General features: G+C 39.6%; 1 protein-coding gene across 3 annotated transcripts in view; it reads left to right on the top strand.

Moving 5' to 3' along the window:
* Positions 1-17,621, top strand: part of LOC121944421 (coiled-coil domain-containing protein 60-like) — an 81,329-nt gene that overhangs the window by 5,413 nt on the left and 58,295 nt on the right. For all 3 annotated transcript variants that reach the window (XM_042488205.2, XM_088076445.1, XM_088076444.1), the window contains exons 2-6: positions 882-1,122; positions 5,790-5,867; positions 6,230-6,306; positions 13,985-14,155; positions 15,259-15,393. In XM_042488205.2, the coding sequence (XP_042344139.2) occupies positions 882-1,122; positions 5,790-5,867; positions 6,230-6,306; positions 13,985-14,155; positions 15,259-15,393 (702 nt within the window). The remainder of the gene's footprint in view (positions 1-881; positions 1,123-5,789; positions 5,868-6,229; positions 6,307-13,984; positions 14,156-15,258; positions 15,394-17,621) is intronic.

Below are 17,621 nucleotides of genomic sequence, written 5' to 3'. Positions count from 1 at the left end.
GCTTCAGATTTCTCCCTATATCCATTTGTTTTGAATAACAATATATCTTTGATTCTGTTTCTAAGATAACATCAAACAAAAAAAGCTATTAAGACCTCTGAAACAATCAGAAAATGTAAATTTGATGAAACAATGAGGTGTATGCTGAAAAAAACAAGAACTGCCAAAACACAGCTTATACTGGTAGCTGGTTTTAGTCGGTTTTAGTTGGTTTTAACTGGTCTTAGATGGCCCTGACCCAGTTCTTGCTGGTCTTTGAAGGTTTAGCTGGGTGGGCCGGACATGCTGGTGTGTCCAGCCTTTCAAGCTGTGCACATTTATTTTTATGCATATCCCACGACAATAGACTAGACTGCTAGACTGATCATCCCAAGCTGGTATGACCAGCTAAACCATCACAAATTATGCAAAAACTTACCTTAAACTGGTTAACCAGTTTATCCATCTTAAGTGGGTCAAGCTGGGTTTTTTTTTTTTTGGCGGGGTTGGTTTAAATGTCCCTCCTACCACTTAATATTATCTGCATTTTTGTTTTTGTTTTTTATTTTTTACATTTTTTAAATTGTTCAGATATATTACTAGAATTATAATTTTAATATATTTTTTCAAAGTTTTAAAATTCATATGCCTGTCCAATGTGCTGTATAATGTGAGAGATGATCTATAAATGAAATAATAAAATAAAAAAAGTTTGCTTTCTGTGGGCTGAGCTCGACGTCACTATGGAAACGGAGGTCCCAGGGTTAAAACACGTGTTGCGGAAGTTTGTAGAAATGTTTGTACACGGTTTAACTCCGTTTACGCTTGACAGTAATATGTTGCAGTTTCTGTGCAAATTCAGTTTACTTGTTGACTTAAATATTCATCATGATTAATCGAAGCTCCACGCTGTATCCGCGTCGAAACCAGAAAGTTTGTGCGCGGAGCAGCAACGTTACTGGGCGTCCGGGGCGGAAGGAGCCAGCGGCCTCCGGGGAGAACCGTGACCGCCGACAGCTGCAGGTGAGCCGGCAGGGCTGCGGGGAGGCCCCCCGGAGCCGGAGCGAAGCCCCCAGACCTCCCTCACATCTGCAGACTAAACCAGCGCTCCTGCACAACGCGAGACAACAACGCGCCAGAGAGGTATTTCAGTTAGTTATAATTCAATACAGTTTGTTTTGTTTGTCTTTGTGTGTATAAAAGAGCCAGACTGTATAATATCTTCTCTCAGATGACTTCCCCCACCACCGCCCCCTGTAAACACATCATCACCAAATCATTTTGATGCCTTGAATCAGGATTAACTTCAAAGATGGCTGGCAGTTTATTTATCTCACCCAAAATAAAAAAAATGCTCATTTGAAGCAAACTCTCTCCCTCTCTCTCTCTTTGCTATCTCTTTTTCTTTTTTACATTTCTGATTCATCCCATCCCATCTGGCAGCTGCTAAAGATTAGAAAGTCTTCATCGTCCCTCCTGCCTTTCCTCCCTTGAACTGCTAATGCCCCTCTCAAGTGATATTTTCATATCTTTCTGTGTATATGCGATGCCTTTCATTTCAGGGCAGCGCTTCTATCTCTTATTCATCTGCCGACCCCTAAACAGAGCAAGAACTTTCTAATGTACGCTGACCGTCTTCAAGCACATTTAAGTGTGTTGCAAATGAAAAATGTCTTGCCCATATGAAACCATTTTGGATTTAGCCGTCAAAGGATGCAAAACACACTCGTGACCCAGTTTACTTAAGCGTCTTCAGCGTGTGATTTGAGTTCGAGAGGATCTCAGAGATAGTTTTGAAGGCCCGGTGGGCTCTTCAGAGTCAGTTTTCATAATCAGTAGCACAGATGCTGTGTCTGATCCCCCCCTAAAACCTGCTCCCGCTAACAAATGCATTTGAAGTAAGACATTGCCAATTGTATGATGATTACAGTCACCTATGCTCAGGGGAGGGCTCAGTCAGCGGAGGCCAGTCACATCGACTCATGAGGCTTCAAACAACCCGCCACAGATCCACGGGATATTAGCAGCTAATGCATCAAGGGGGATGAAGTGTCAAATGGCTGGTTTGGTCCTGTGGACACTGCATTCATCATAGTTATTGTGAGGCTGGCTGAGTCTCCGAGGCTGGCCGGCGAATAGAGAGACGTGGTCAATATCAAAACTGACACATCAGAATGGAGTGGCTTATCTATGGAAATATGTTTTTGGAAGGCCGTTTTACAAGTTATTGCAGCCAGGAATGAGTCAGAAATAATACAGAGCGGTGCTTGAACCTCGATCTAACATAAAATGATGGTATTGGCTGGAGAAATTTATTCGCTGAATTGGTTTAGCCATGCCTGTTGCCAATCCATTGTCTCTATGACTACAGTGAGCAAGAATGGCAGCGTATACGCTGTAAATCACCAAGGAGGCAAAACAAGACAATCTCATCTTCTGCAGTTTCCTGCTCTGTGTTATTGCATTTACAATGCTTCTGATTCAGCTCTCTATGGTGCCGTTAGGACAAATGCAATACTAACAACATTGTTTGGTGTATGTGTGTTACTCCGAAATGTTGATGGAAATACACAGGCCACTTCACAGAGCGTCTCTTTAAAGAAGTATTTCACTGCTACAAAGATTGCCTTTTAATAAAACTGGGACGTCTTTGCATTAGAAAGACGCAAACTTTGCATACAAAGTTGGCTTTTGGCGTCGGCGTCTTGTGCCGAAATCACTGAGAAAGCGTCTGTAATTGATGGCTTTAGAATGAAAATGTTTTGGCATTGGCTAGTTTTACCGTTTGGTTGGGTTTCTGTCCGACTTACAGAGCGAGAGAGCGGGGCAGGTGTGTCTCTTGATTTGCTTCTTCACTCTTTGCGTCTGCGGTGGCGGGATGATTGTTGTGCAATACGAAAATGCGTAATTACAGCCTGTAGTTTGTAGAGCTTTTGGGTATTCTGCACCCTCAGCCTGGAATTTGTTGCAAAATGACTTGAAACGCAAGGAGCTGGTGTCAGTAAATGTCTTTAAATCTAAAATGAAGGAGTTAAAAGCAGATTTTTAGTATGTCGTTGTCTTTAGCCTGAATGACCCCCAGAGAATCCCCCTTTGACTGACAGATAGTCGTCTTTTATGCTTATTTTAGTGCTTGTGAATTGTATTTTGTTTCCTTTTGTGTCTCTGTCTGCAATGTTGTGTTTTTCACTGCTGACTGCCAGGTCACCCTTGAAAAAGAGATTCTTAATCTCAATTGGTCCAACCTGGTTAAATAAAGGTTAAATAAATAAAATAAATAGTTTGAGCAATAGCCTTGAGACTCAGCAAACTCTGCTGGATAACCTGTTCTGCATCAGTTTGAGTCATCAAGGAGGGATGTTTGGCACTGGTTAGATGGAGGGAAGTTTACCACAATTCATCCACACATGCTTCCCACTTTATATTTTATACGAAGCTGTTAAAAAATGAGCAAAGTATTCCTTTAACCCTTTGAAACCTGGCTTGACATGACTTTTTCCTTTATCTAGATGCCTTCTAAAAGTACTCAAATTGTTGAACACTGAGAAAATTTGTTTGATTTCTTTTGAAAACATGGGAAAAGGGAAGAAATTAGTAGATTCATGAAATTATTTATTAAAAGCTATAGCTTAGGAAAAGGATTCAGAAAATTATAATTATTATGAATATATATTTAAAATTATTTTACAGAATAATTCAGAATTTTAAAGTGTTTTTTTCTATTTTTTAATTGTTTTTTTTTTATTTAACTGTTGTTTTTTTATTCATTTGTTTTGTTGTTGTTCTAGTTGTTGTATTTTTGGTTGCTAATTTTTTAGGTATTTTTCTTGTACTACCTAATTTCTGTGTCATTCCTTCTTTAGTTGTTGCCCTCTTCCCATGTTTTTGAAAGAATATTCCCAGGTTTCAAAGGGTTAAAAAAATGAGTTTTCCCCTTACATGTATGTATTTGAACATGCATTTTCTGTGCGTTCACACATACGGTCTCCACATGCTGAGGTCTCTGTTCTGTGTTCACCGAAGTAGCAGAGGCAACAACAGTGTCCCGGTTTAACTCGAAAGAGATTTGCAGCAAATGAGCTCATCCATCAGCAGAAGCGTGTGGGGACAAGGGGATGATGAGGAGTAGGAGGGGGTGGAGGAGGATGAAGAGAGACGGTGGGGCGGAGCAGGGGCCGCGCAGAGGCAGGGATCGCTCACAGTGCAGCCTCACTGTGAAATATGACGGCCGTGGCATTTCTGTGCTCTCTGGCACCTTCTTTTGTCCTTTGGATGTCGTGGCTTGAAGACCTGAGCTCAGCTCGGTCCTTGTCCAGTTCATCTGTAGCTCGGCTATAAATCTAAAAAAAGTCATGACATTTAGGGGAGTAGCACTTTTAACTGTATTAACCTCCAGTGATTCAGCATTTACTCCCTGGAGCTCAATTTTTTAACCCCTTTACATGCAGTTTTCACATCTTCTCAGCTTTAAGGTTGGAAAAATCAAACTTGTTTACTGTGTCCTACTCTCTGTAAGTTTGGGTAAACTCTTATTGACAGTTGGCAGGTTCCCATTACAGATTTGTGCAAAGCGTAAGCGATATTTTCGACATGTCGATAAAACTCAGTTGTGAGATGACTGTGTTTCCATTGAGTGATTTTATGCTCCTCTCCTCTCGTGATGAGAAGTGCATAAATTGTGATTGGCCTCATAAACAATACTCTGTCCCAACCCTTCCCCCACCGCCCACATGATACAGGCTCTCACCCAGCTCCCGAGTCTGAAAACATTACATTAATGTTAGGCTAAATAAGTTTTTATGCATTACATTAACGCACACTGGACTGGATTTCTTTACATTCACACTGTCAGTTAACTTGTTTATTTAGACTGTATATATTTGCACTTTAAAACCAACTTCTGCACATCTAGACGTCCTTCGTTGCACCTTTTGTACATACATTTTGTGTTGTTTATATTCTGTTTTTTTCTGGGTTTTTATCATTTTATATTTTTAAATTGCTTCTATATTTTTTATCTCTTATACTATTTAAATTTAATATTTTTACTCTTCTTTTATGTTAATTGTTTTGCACCAAAACACCAAGTCAAATTCCTTGTATATGTAAATGTACTTGGCAATAAAACTGAATTCTGGTGATAACATTTCATGAAACATGGCGATGGATGTTTAAAACATTAGCAGGTTTAATTCTGTTGCAGCCACCACACTAGCCGACATAGGCGACGTAGGCGACATAGGCGTGTCATGCGAGCAATAATGGAAAGGCAAGCCCCTTATACATGTACTGCATGCAAAGTAGATTTTTTTTTGTTTGGATTATCACAGACAATGTCAATGAGTTGCAGCATCACTGATTGTGAGAGTGCACCTAGTGGACATAGCATGCATTGTCTCCATATACCAAATATGGAAGGCAGAAAACAGTAAAAAATGACAAGTTTCAAGGCAAAAGCCCAGAATAACACCCAGAAATAATACAATGCATGTTTGCTTCGATGGTTGTGGGATCAAAAATTGCAGTTTGAATGGTTGTCAATGGCGCATTTTGGCACTTGTTTACAGTGTGTATTTAAGACTTATTGTAGAAAGCTGAACCGGAAATTTCAAGATCGATCAAAAATCCACAATCTTGCCAAAATTTATGTCTTATGCATTAACACAGCCAAAATTATCAAAAAATGAAGAATGAAAAGTGCATAAATTGTGTTAAACAAGTAAAATGAAAAACCTGAAGGCAGAAAATCCTCGTAAATATCCAGTCCAAGCTAATGCCTCTTTGCCTCGTCTCTGATGATCTATTCATAGGCGACTACAGATGACCCACCAAAGATAGTCGGCCAATCCATTAACAGCAGCCCTCCAGATTCCACAGGAGGAAGTAAGGTGTGACTGTTAATCATTGAGCCCACATTTACACTCCTCTCACACCCCGTTATCTCATTTATATTATAGAAAACATCAGTTTATCTTGCAGAAGGAGGCTTTTTTACTCATTGCAGTTAATTATGAAGAGATTAATTGCCCGATTATCTGTCATTTCCATAAGCAATGTCATATTAGAGACACAATCTTTACCCTTGGCCTGCTGCCCGACTTGCCTCTGCAGAGGTCACATGGGGATGCGGCAGAGTCTTTCATGGGTGAAAAAGTGCTCTGAGCTCCGGAGCTATACTCAGAAGACAAAAAGATAATAGCTGCTTGTCCTTTTCTTTTTATGTCTTTGTTTTTGTGCACTTTCTTCTCAGAGTCTGCCAGTTTGCCGCAGCCAAGCTGGAAGAGGAGCAGATATCGTTTCCCTGAGGAAGCATCTGGGCCACGCCAGGTGAGAGTTACATCTGTGGGTGTTTGGCAAAAAAATGGAACAAATGAATTCCTTCTGTTGATGTAGATATGTGGTGTCTCGCCGCTACTTCCCGGCAAACAGATGAGGAATGCAACAGCGGCAGCTATTTATGGTAAAAGTCACATTTAACAATAACATCGCTCATGAAAAAATGTGCAACAGTTTGCTCACTGCAGGTATGCTCCGCTCTCAGTGCCTCTGTGTCCTGCAGGCAGTGCAGTCCTGGCACTGAAAAAGCTGTGGCATTTGGTGTTTGTGTGTGTTTGTGTGTGTGTGTGTGTGTTTGTGTGTTAGGAGTGTGTGTGCAACCCTCTAACCCCACCACAGGGTGTAGAGACAACATCCTCTGGGGGCAGCCAAGGGTACTTCCAGCCGGCTGACATTTCTGACAGCCTCTGATAGAGCCCGGAGTGTTGAATTATTCATACAGGTGTTATGGGGTTGCCATTTTCACAGGAGATACTAACCCCCAGATGAATTGTGGCTGTTTATCCCTGCAAGTGAATACAGTAGTAATGATTTTGGGCTGTGATGCCTTTTAGGCCAAATGGCAGCCTATTGTCTGTCTGCTCGCATGTTGAAAGCTCGTACATCTCACTGCTTCTCTGGTCGGAGCAAACCTCTTAGACTTAATCAGGCTGGTTTTGTTTTTCAGCTCAGGCAGTTTGGTGGAAACATTAGATACATCGTGGTCTGTACAGCCATATTATATTTCATAATGGTGGACTTAATGCAGTGGGTCTCAGCCAGTGGGAGTTCTGGGGGGGGGGTCTACTGGGGCATAGTTTATTCAATCCAAGCTTTTATTTTATTTTATTTTATTTTATTTTATTTTATTTTATTTTATTTTATTTTATTTTATTTTACTTTCAATTTCTTTTCTTTTCCTTTCTTTTCTTTTCTTTTCAATTTATTTTTTTATTTTATTTTATTTTATTTTATTTTATTTAATTTTTTTAATTCAATTTCATTTTATTTAATTTATTTATTATTTAATTTAAAAAAAAATTAAGCCTCCACTCTGGCCATAGCTGTGGCCGGAGGCATTATGTTTCTGGGTTGCAGTCCATCCGTCCTATTCTCATGAATGCTATATCTGAGGATCATCTTGAGGGAATTTCTTCAAATTTGGCACCAACATCCACTTAGATCCAGTGATCAACTCATTAGATTTTGGTTCCCTCATGTAAAGGGATGCCACAACGTATCTTTCTCCTCTTCCAGAAAATGGTGACTTTCAAGCAGAAGTGGACGTCAGCAGAGAGTTTGATTTGAATCCAAACTCTTAAATCAATCAAAACAGCAAATACTGCACTGAACAGATGATAAATATCCAGGCTCAAGTGGCCCCGTAACCATTGTAAGTCACTCACTCCTGCCCGGGTGCACAAGCGGAGAGGTAGAGAGCGCTGTGCTGCCGTCAGAAGTTTTCACTGTGAGAAAAAACACTTGTGGCGTGAGAGTGTGTGAGAAGTGTCAGTTGCGTGTGTCTTGTGGTCAATGCGAGAGTTAGCAGCCCTGTCAAGTTACTTAATTCATAATTTTAGTGCATGTCACGCAGCTGTTTACATGTGCCGGTGCATGTAAACACCGGATCATATTAGAAGACATCCCGTGTAAACAGTTGACCCGAAATCTTCAGTCAGATGATTTAAAGTGTGCATGTGAACGCAGCTGATGTTGAAGATCTGGGTCATTTCACACTGAGGAAATTGAGTTTATTGGCTTCATTTGCAACCGGGTAACTTTCATAGAAATGAACATGGTCCCGCCTGCAGCGCTGTATCCAGTTCTCTTTATATATCCATTAGCTAGAGCTAGGAGGGGATTAGCCTAGCTTCGCATAAAGACTGAAGCAAGAAATAAGCCAAGCAAAGAAATAATTAACTGCAGTAATTACCTGTGAACCCAAAACTTTCAATTTTCTGTTTCTGTTTACATAAAGTACTGACAGCTATTTAGTTCATAAAAAAAAACAAAAACATGCAAACGATTTGCTGCAATGCATCACTTTGCTTTATTAATACAATGAAAGATCTGCTGTTGGGTCTAAAATTAGACAGAAAATATTATGACAGAAAATATGTGTTGTTAATTCTTGGTACATTTTTATTAAAGTTATACAGTATATCAGGACAGTGCAAATATATCTACCATCAGTTTACAAGGTAAACCTTTAGAAGAGCTTGCACAACTTTGAAGTTTTTTGACCGCAAACTTAAATTATACAAACGCAACTTTTCTCTTTTTCTCTTTACTGAGAGGTGGTAAGTGCAATAACACTTTAGGACATCCAGATAAAGAAAATAAGATATTTTGACAAGTGAAATTCTTTCTAGTTGTCAAGATCTTCATTAATTCAATTCATGTCAAGAGGAGTATGGAGGAGTGTGTGGAAAAAATAAAAAAATGGAGCTCTTTGTTTAAAGTCTGAATTCAGAGAAAAGATCACAATTCTCAGATAAAAGCACAAAAAATATCAGGAAAATGGGCCGACAATATTACATAGTGTTAAATAATGTATTTCAAAAGGCCCTAATCCTCCTCTGTAGGACGGGGATTTGTCACATTATTTAGGTAATCCCCGAAACACAGACACAGCTGTAATAATTGTGTCCATATAAAGACGTGGTGGAAATAGGACACAAATTTGAAAATATTCTTTTGAATTTGATTCCTGCAACACAGCTGTCAGGTTATTTACATCATGTGTACATAGCGTCTTTGCATCTTGGTGCTGCTTTTATGGGTTTAGCAATCCTCATTCACTCTGAGCACGCAGTCACTGATGCCTGACGCAATATGGACGTAAATTGTGATGCTCCATGAAACTATCTGGTGTGCAGATACTGTGAGAGTCCGGTCTGCTTTCGTATTTGTTGCTGTTTCTCTCCTGTTTTGTCTCAGCAGACGCCACAAAGCCTAATCAGCGTTTTGGCTCTTACCCTTGCCCGTGGCACTCTGTCATTTATGACTGCGCCAGCTTGTGTTGTCGTGGTCTGCCATTTGTCTCTGGCGATGTTGACATGAAACATCCAACGCTGTCGTGTCAACACAACTGCGAGTCCTGTTTCTCGTCACGTTGTTGCAGACAGATAATACTTACCGAGCAGCATTCTTCTGCTCGATTCATAAATAGAATTTAATTATGAAATGTGTTTAATTTTTTATTTTTGACAAAATGAACATGAACAATACATCAGCTAATTAATAACAGCACATGTGAAAAACAAATATGAGTTACATAAGTATATATATAAGTATAAATGACAGTATATAAAGCTGATTACATAATAAAAAACAAAGATAAACGATAAAGAGAAAAAAGATAAAAAAGATAAAGAGGTACACACGAACATATTCAAAAAGCATATTCAGTTAGTTGATTTGGGGCTGAAATTGCAAAAAAGACAAAAATGTATTAAAAAAACACAAAATTAAATTAATAGGGTATTTTTTTTACTTAGAATTACATAAATATGTTTGTATTATATGTGTTTCTAATGCATTATTTGAGATACAAAACTTAAAAGGTAAAAGCCACAATCTTGGCTCCAGGTACAGTTTTATTCTTTCTTGAAAAGGTCTGTAAAGACGTATATTCAAACATGAACGCGGCTCCCACACTTGTAGCTACAGGCTATAATAACGCTAAAAACGTGACGCCAGTGATGTTTTTCAAAACAACTTGGCACATTGGGGCTTCAGGACACTTGGATTACTTCGGACGAGCAGTATGGAGACATTTTTTCTGGTTTTATTATGTATCACATTTAAATTTTGGTCACCATTTGCTTTAATTATTTGGGAGATGAGTGCAATGCCTTTTCCCCGTGAAACTCCGGCAGTGTTTTGCAGAATATTAAACTTCAGCCGACTTTCCATCGGCATGAGGGTGATTAGATAATAACTGAATTTTCATTTTTGGGTGAACTATCCTTTTAATACCTCCATGGAGCTGTCATGTGATTCATCTTTTATATACTGTCTATGATCTTTGATCTTGTTTATGACATGTTGCAGTCATTTGTGTATCATAACCTGCAAAATTCACAAAAGTTTTTAATCATAACTTGAAAAATTAAGGTTTGGGAATTTATGATGATGTGAGAGTAGAGCCGGTGAGTAGAATCAAAGTAGAGCCACAACATCTTAGTTGGTCTAATCACTGAAGATTTCACCTACCACAAACCCTATCTCTTTTGTTGCCTGGCAACAAGCTGCCACCCAGGGGCTCCCATGAGCTGATCTGTAAAAAAAAAAAAATCTGTCCCCGACCATCACTGCCCTCCCCCAACGCACAAACGTCTACATTTTTTACATCGCAATCAATTTTTAACCACCGATCAAGCCTCCCTTCCAAGCATTGTCATGTTTAATGAGCTTTTCAAGCCCGGCTCTGATTTGTGGACATGATTCACTCTCACAAAGAAGAATAAGTTGTTATTGACTGGAAGGACAGACGGCGGTGATGAAAAAAGGCATAATGGGGTTTCACTTCAGAGCGTCTTGGCTTTCAAACACAAAAGTTTCATTGTGTGTTTACGTATTGACGATGCATTGCTTCTTCTCAATGCCTTTTATTTTCTTGTCACACCAAATACTGCAGCCTGTCATTGACTCGGCAGCTCTCCTCTCTCTCTCTCTCTCTTTCTCTTCCTTCAGCACATTATTGTTCAGCTTTCATGTCCCATTCAGACACGACTGGTGCTGCTGTCCCAAACATTTGTGCGTGTGGTGCATCAAACACAAGCAGAAAGACAACCACTTGTGTTCGAGTTAGAAGATATTAATCAATTAAAATAAAAAAAAACCCATAAACTTGCTGAACTAAAGTGAAAGATTCACTTTAGCACAAAGAGCTAACGAAATTAGTCACGTCTGAGGCAAGGTCACTGAGCCACCTCCCACACTCTTGGCAGCCGGCAGCCACTCCAGGGAAAAACTTTTTGCACATTTGAAGTTACGAGTCATTAGCGATGCTGATAGAAACACACTTTAATTAAGACTGCTGCATTTTGGTCTTAGATGTCACATCTGAAGATTAATAAGTAATATCAGGGGTGTGGTGGTATGCAAATAGAACAGACATGCCTCCGAGCTAAACTGGTGCACTCGGTGTATCACTGAACAGAGCCAAATTAGCATGCTGGTGCACAAGTGCTCCGTGCCCCCCTCCTAGGCTGAAGTGCTTGGCTCTACTTGTGGGCGAAATATTACCAGCCAGCTGCTCGCTAGATAACAAATAAGAACTGGAGCAGCAGAGGGTTTGAACATATGCAGGAGTTTGTGCTTTTGCTTGTGTGGTTTCACCCCTGTGAAAACAAACTAGTTCGCCTGTGAAGGAAAGGTCACCAAAATGTTGTAAGGCAGTGATACTCAACTCATGGCCGAGGGCCAAATCTGGTGCCGGGCGGCCCCTCAACCGTTTTCTAATTCACAATAAAAATAAAGTGATTCATACTGGGAACTGCTTTTGTACTTTAAGTATACATAAGGCGAGTGAATAAAACAGCATCAAAATAGAGCTTGTTTATCAAAAAAAAGTGCCAGTGGAGGATCCCTGCATCCCCCAACTGAGGTCCTACCTAAGCCCCTAATGTCCTAGAATCCTAGAAACTTCCTCAAATACAGAAGGTCTTAAAATCTGAGAAACTTCCTTAAATACTAGAAACGTCCCTAAAATCTCAGATACATCCTTAAATCCTCAAAACTTCCTGAAATACTAGAAATGTCCTAAAATCCCTGAAACGTCCTAAAATACTAGAAATGTCCTAGAATCCCAGAAACATCCTAAAATCCTCAAAACTTCCTAAAATCCCCAAAACTTCCTGAAATACTTGAAATGTCCTAAAATCCTTGAAACGTCTTAAAATACTAGAAACATCCTAAAATACTAGAAACGTCCTAAAATCCCAGAAACTTCCTAAAATACTAGAAATGTCCTAAAATCCTAGACACGTCCTACAATACTAGAAATGTCCTAAAATCTTTGAAACATCTTAAAATACTAGAAACGTCCTAAAATACTAGAAACGTCCTAAAATCCCAGAAACTTCCTAAAATACTAGAAATGTCCTAAAATCCTAGACACGTCCTACAATACTAGAAATGTCCTAAAATTCTTGAAACGTCCTAAAATACTAGAAATGTCCCAAAATCTTAGAAGCATCTTAAAATCTGAGAAACATCTTAAAATTCTCGACATATCCTAAAACGTCATAACATCCTAGAAACCTCCTAATATCCTAAAAATATCCTAAAATCTAAAATATGTACTGAAATCCTAGAGACATGTATTAGCCCCCTGTCAAGTGTTCCCTAAGCGAAGCAAAGTTGAGTATTCCTGTTGTCAGGTCGCTGTGGCTCTGACCCTCACTCCTCTCCTTTTTGTTTTTTTGTCACGTTCATAAACAGGAAATTGAAGCTGCGTTTTGTTTTGTTCACCATGAGTTGACTGGACAATTGGGTTTCCTAAATGGTGTCCAACAACCAGAATGTTATGGCATGAAACCGTCTGCAGAAATTTGTATCGCATTACTTGTGTGCCTGAATATTTGGGTCCTTGTGTGTGCGTAAAAGGGCATTAATACAACAAAAGAGTTGACTAATTTGTCACAGAATAAGCATATAAACTCCACATGGTGGCTTTTAAATTACTTAGTTTGTTTTCTAATAACAGAAAGCATGAAATCATTCATTTAGACAGCAGAATATTGTGAAAGAAAGCACTACGTTCATATCATCTCGATACAATTCCACTGCGAGTATATAAACAAAACTGTTGAATTATTACATTATTCTCTAGATATTGCCTTTGACACATTTGACTGCTTATCTCATATTGAAATCCCTGATGACTGCTCAGCTTCCTCCGACATCAATAACATCAGTAAGAGCTGAACCACGGCTGTTATTTCATTGTAAAGCACATGCAGCCCTGTAATAATCCAGCAACAAGGGCTCACACGTGACCTCGACTCTCCATTCACGCTTGGTAGCAGCGTGCACCTTGACCCGTCTTTCTCTGCCTCCTTCACTCACAAGAAATCAAACTGCTCGTGGAAAAATGATTAAGAAATGACGAGGTGTGTTACCTCTGCTGGTCTGCCGGCAAAGTCACCTCGACAGTTCCTTCTAAGCAGCGTCTTTTAATTTTCCACCGCAGCATTAATGCAAAGGTAATTACGCGTGCAGTATGAGAAAAACAAGCAAACAGTATTTGAGGAAAGGTTATGGTTGGAAGCTAAACCGCCATAATTAAGTCATTAATCTGGCCAGACGTAACACGTTTCTCCCGTAATACTCTAGTTAGGTGTCATTTGTGCCTGCCTGCTGCTTTGCTGTGCTCTGATTTGGATGATTTACAGTGTGCTCGTGTGTGTGTGCGTATATGTGTATCTGTGTGCATGAATGTGAGGGATTATCGTGATGACATGCGCGCACTTTGGACCGTAATTCATCGGCTTTGATGGTTTTTGTATGTCTGACAAAGACAGGAGATTAATGCGCAGACTCGGCATTTGTGGTTTCTGTTCATCTTTTAAAATTCTTTTCTGTCATTTGGGCCATTGGAAGGTGAACATATATCATAATTAAAGCACGCTGGTGATGCTCTGTATTTATGACTCACTATTTGTGTCTCTCGACTTTGCAGGCGTTTGGCATCAGCAATTAAGCGGGGCCAGAGCTACTTCCACCTCCTGCAGAAAGAGGAACAGGAGGAGAGGGCGGAGGAGGAGAGGCAGCGGATGAGGAGGGAGGAGCAGCTCCGAACAGAGCCACGACCTCCCAGTTTCTCCTCTGACTCCGACAGCGATTCAGAGGGGTGAGGCAACAACCCACATCAGCTCAGTTTCATTTCTACTGGCAGCGGGTTTCTTTGGCCAAGTTTATCTGTTTATCACTGTTTAGACTATTTAAAGCTGCACTAATCAATATTTTTCATCATGTATCAAATGACTAAATAGAGTTACTCATAATGACAAACACAGCTGATTATCACCCTACTTCACTGTTCCCCTCAGCTCTAACACTAGAACCGCCATGGTGGGTCATTTTTACCCACTCACGTTTTCAAATGCATGTAACTTTGTTAAAGTAAAACGCAGATATTTCTCATTTCCTGACTCGTCCTAGAATTTAGTTATTAATCATCTACTGAATTTTAAGGGTTGTGGCACAAAAAGAAAAAAATTATATTATCATTTATATCTTTAACTGCCGCACTGGATAATTGTGACCCCTGTGGAAACAGCTGTGACAAACTTCTTATGAAAAGTCAAAACAATGGCACTGACAGGCGTTCGCACCACTGGTCCGGTTGCAACGAGCCCCTCGTGACAGCTGATAGTTGACAGTCTGCTGCTGACAGCTTAGCGTTAGCGCCGCTGCTCCGGTAGCTTAGCAACGGCTTGTCGCAGCTTTCACTTTCACTTTGGCTGGCGATAGCATTTACAAACAGTAGCCAATAATTTTTGCAAAAAGTATGCCTTTAACATCAACTATCAGCTTTCAGAACATCCATATATTGCACTTTAGTCAAATGTTGAACCATAGCTAATTGAGGTCATTCTAATGCAATGTCTTTACCGAAAAATACCTGCTAATCATATAAACTGCATCATGCATGTGCTCTTATGTTTTGTTATGTTTTCTGAATAACAGTGTAAATATGTTGCAAGTAGAATATTGCATATAAATTCTTGTATAAAATGGAAGCGAAGCATTTTTTTTCAATAACTGATGGAGAACGGTGGAAGTTTTTGCTTCCTCCCACTCCTTTTCGGGTATGTTTGTATGTTTGTGTATAACTATATAATATCCTTATTGTATTTAATTCTATTTTTTTAAGATACACAAAATAAATAACATTCAAATCAAATCAAATCAAAGCTGACAGCACTGCTCTGCTGTCTCTGCTGCGTTCAGGTGGCCTCTGCCTGCAGGAACCTGCTGGTCAGGTGCGGACGAGGTGCGGCGACGCAGGAAGAAGAGCCAGTCAGCACAACCTTTCACCCCTGCCCGTCACTCTCTGATGTCCCCTCTGCTGAGTGAAGCATCAAGGTAAAGTTACTGTATACTCTACCGCCTGTTGCCTCGATAATATTCAAAACGGTTGCCCTGAACGAGCTGTTTATATGTTCACTTGCTTTATGGTACTCAAGGTTAGAGGCTGTCTAAGAGCTGGGTTCTGTGTTTTGCAAAACCCACTCACGCAGCGAAACAGCAGCAGCACATTCTTTACCTCCACTGAAAAAGACCTTCAGCTTGTCATTTTCAGTAAATAACCTTCGGATATGGCGCTAAACAATCATGTGCTGTGCTTTGCTGTATGCAGCTTGTAGGCAGAGTTGCTGTAGTATACACATAACTGGAAACTGGAGCTGTTTGTGCTCTACAGATAACATCTGTAAGGTCCTCAAGGTAGCCAGATAAGAAATGTCACGACTCTGACCTTCAAAAAGAATCAGACAGTAAATATAAAGACAAACTTAAACACCCAAAAAGATCAGTTTGTACCTCATATTTCAGTCATTTGTAGTTCTGAATATATGCGTCTATACTCATGATCAAACTGGTTGTAGTTTCTGATGTATTTTTGAAGAATCACCACACCCTGTGAAGCAGTAAAGAAAAAGGTGAGATGTTTGAAAAGAATTTGATTACAGGGCAACCCTGTGCCTCTTCTGTCTGCCAGTGTTCCTCCGTTTGATTCGTGTCAAGCAGATGTGTTACAACACCTCAGCAAACATCAAACAAAGAAAAACAAACAGGCAGATTGCTGAATATTTAATGCAAAAACATCTGACATTGACAGATATTCGCGATGCTTTCATTTTGTATTTCTTTCATACGGCAGACTCCTTTGATGCTGCGTGAACCGGAGCTAACCTTTGCTGAAAAATGTGTCAGAAAAAGTTTTCTCTGACAAATCTGCCTTGTTAGAAACTCAGGTGTTGGCTGACAATAAACACACACAGAGCTCTGGTTCACAAAAGCAACATTTAGTGGTTTCTGCTCTGCGAGTGTTATGCACCGCTTTGATCTTGTATGGATGTCAACGCTGCTGCAATCCACCTGCACTAGCTTTTGAACAAAAGTGAAATACAGAATGTATCACACATTATGTCGAGAGTGCAGTGTGTTTGAAAAGGATTAACTGGCAAAGCAGGAACATTTTAGCTTCAAAACTAGAAGATACCTGTTGTACCAGAACTTTCTTGAAGAGCATAATTTGAAATTGTTGCCACATGACCAAAGAAAAAAAGAGAAAGCGGACACTTTTGCTCAAAAGGTAGAAAACCTACAACTACCAGAATGCACTGCACTTTCCTAGACCAATAAATGCTCCAGCTACTGGGTGACGTAATGCAAACATTTGAAACAATGGCGGCTGGTTGGAAAGAAACCATCTTGTATTACAGTTAAACGATTAGCTCAAACATGTTTCTGAAAATATTTGAAGTGAGAAATATTCAAGCAAGTAAGACACATCTGTAAAACGGACGTCAGGACACTTCAGGCTTCAAATAAGGCAAACTATGACCTTTTCTATTCTGAATTTTTGATTTTTGTTATATTTGTAAAACGCTCCTTGAGCAGAGAAATTTTTTTTTTTAAATCTGTGATGTCATCAGAATGTAAAAACTTTTAGCCGAACGGAAACTCACGGGTGGGAGAAACATCCATGCATATATTCAGTCGGGTTGCATACCGCAGAATAACCCGGAAGCTAGAAGACCTTTTTTAGCATATGCATCAGCAGGCCGTAGGAATGAATAGGCGACATCTTTGTTTCAGTATCTACTTTTTATTAAAATATATGGCAAAAGCGCGGGAGAGCTCGGGAAACTCTGCTGGATGACGTGTTTTGCATCAGTTTGGGTCAGCATTTCAGAAAACACTACGACATTTCACAAAACAAAACAATATTTCAGAAAAAACATTTACCGCAACTCTCTTATCCCCACTGCCATAAACATTTTAAACAAACAGTGATTCAAAATGAACTCCATCCTATGCACTTTATCATTTTGCACTAGAGGTTTAATCCTGTTTACATTATTTGCACAGTATTTTATCTCACTTGGTTTAGGAATTGTGTCTTTCTAGTCTTCGTCTTTTATGGTGTTGTTTGTTGTATGAGCGACGTCAAAGACAATTTTCATCATTACACACAATAAAACTTTTCTGATTCTGATTCTGAAATAAAAGAACATATCCCAAAACACTACAATATTTCAGAAAACAATATAACATTTCTAAAAACAAAACAAAATTGCTATTTATAT

This window comes from Plectropomus leopardus, chromosome 4, assembly GCF_026936395.1.
Source record: "Plectropomus leopardus strain MGB_pleo_1.0 chromosome 4, ASM2693639v1, whole genome shotgun sequence".
Taxonomy (NCBI): Eukaryota; Metazoa; Chordata; class Actinopteri; order Perciformes; family Serranidae; genus Plectropomus; species Plectropomus leopardus.
The sequence above is the reverse complement of the archived record's forward strand: the minus strand, read 5'-3'. Positions and strand labels throughout refer to the sequence as shown.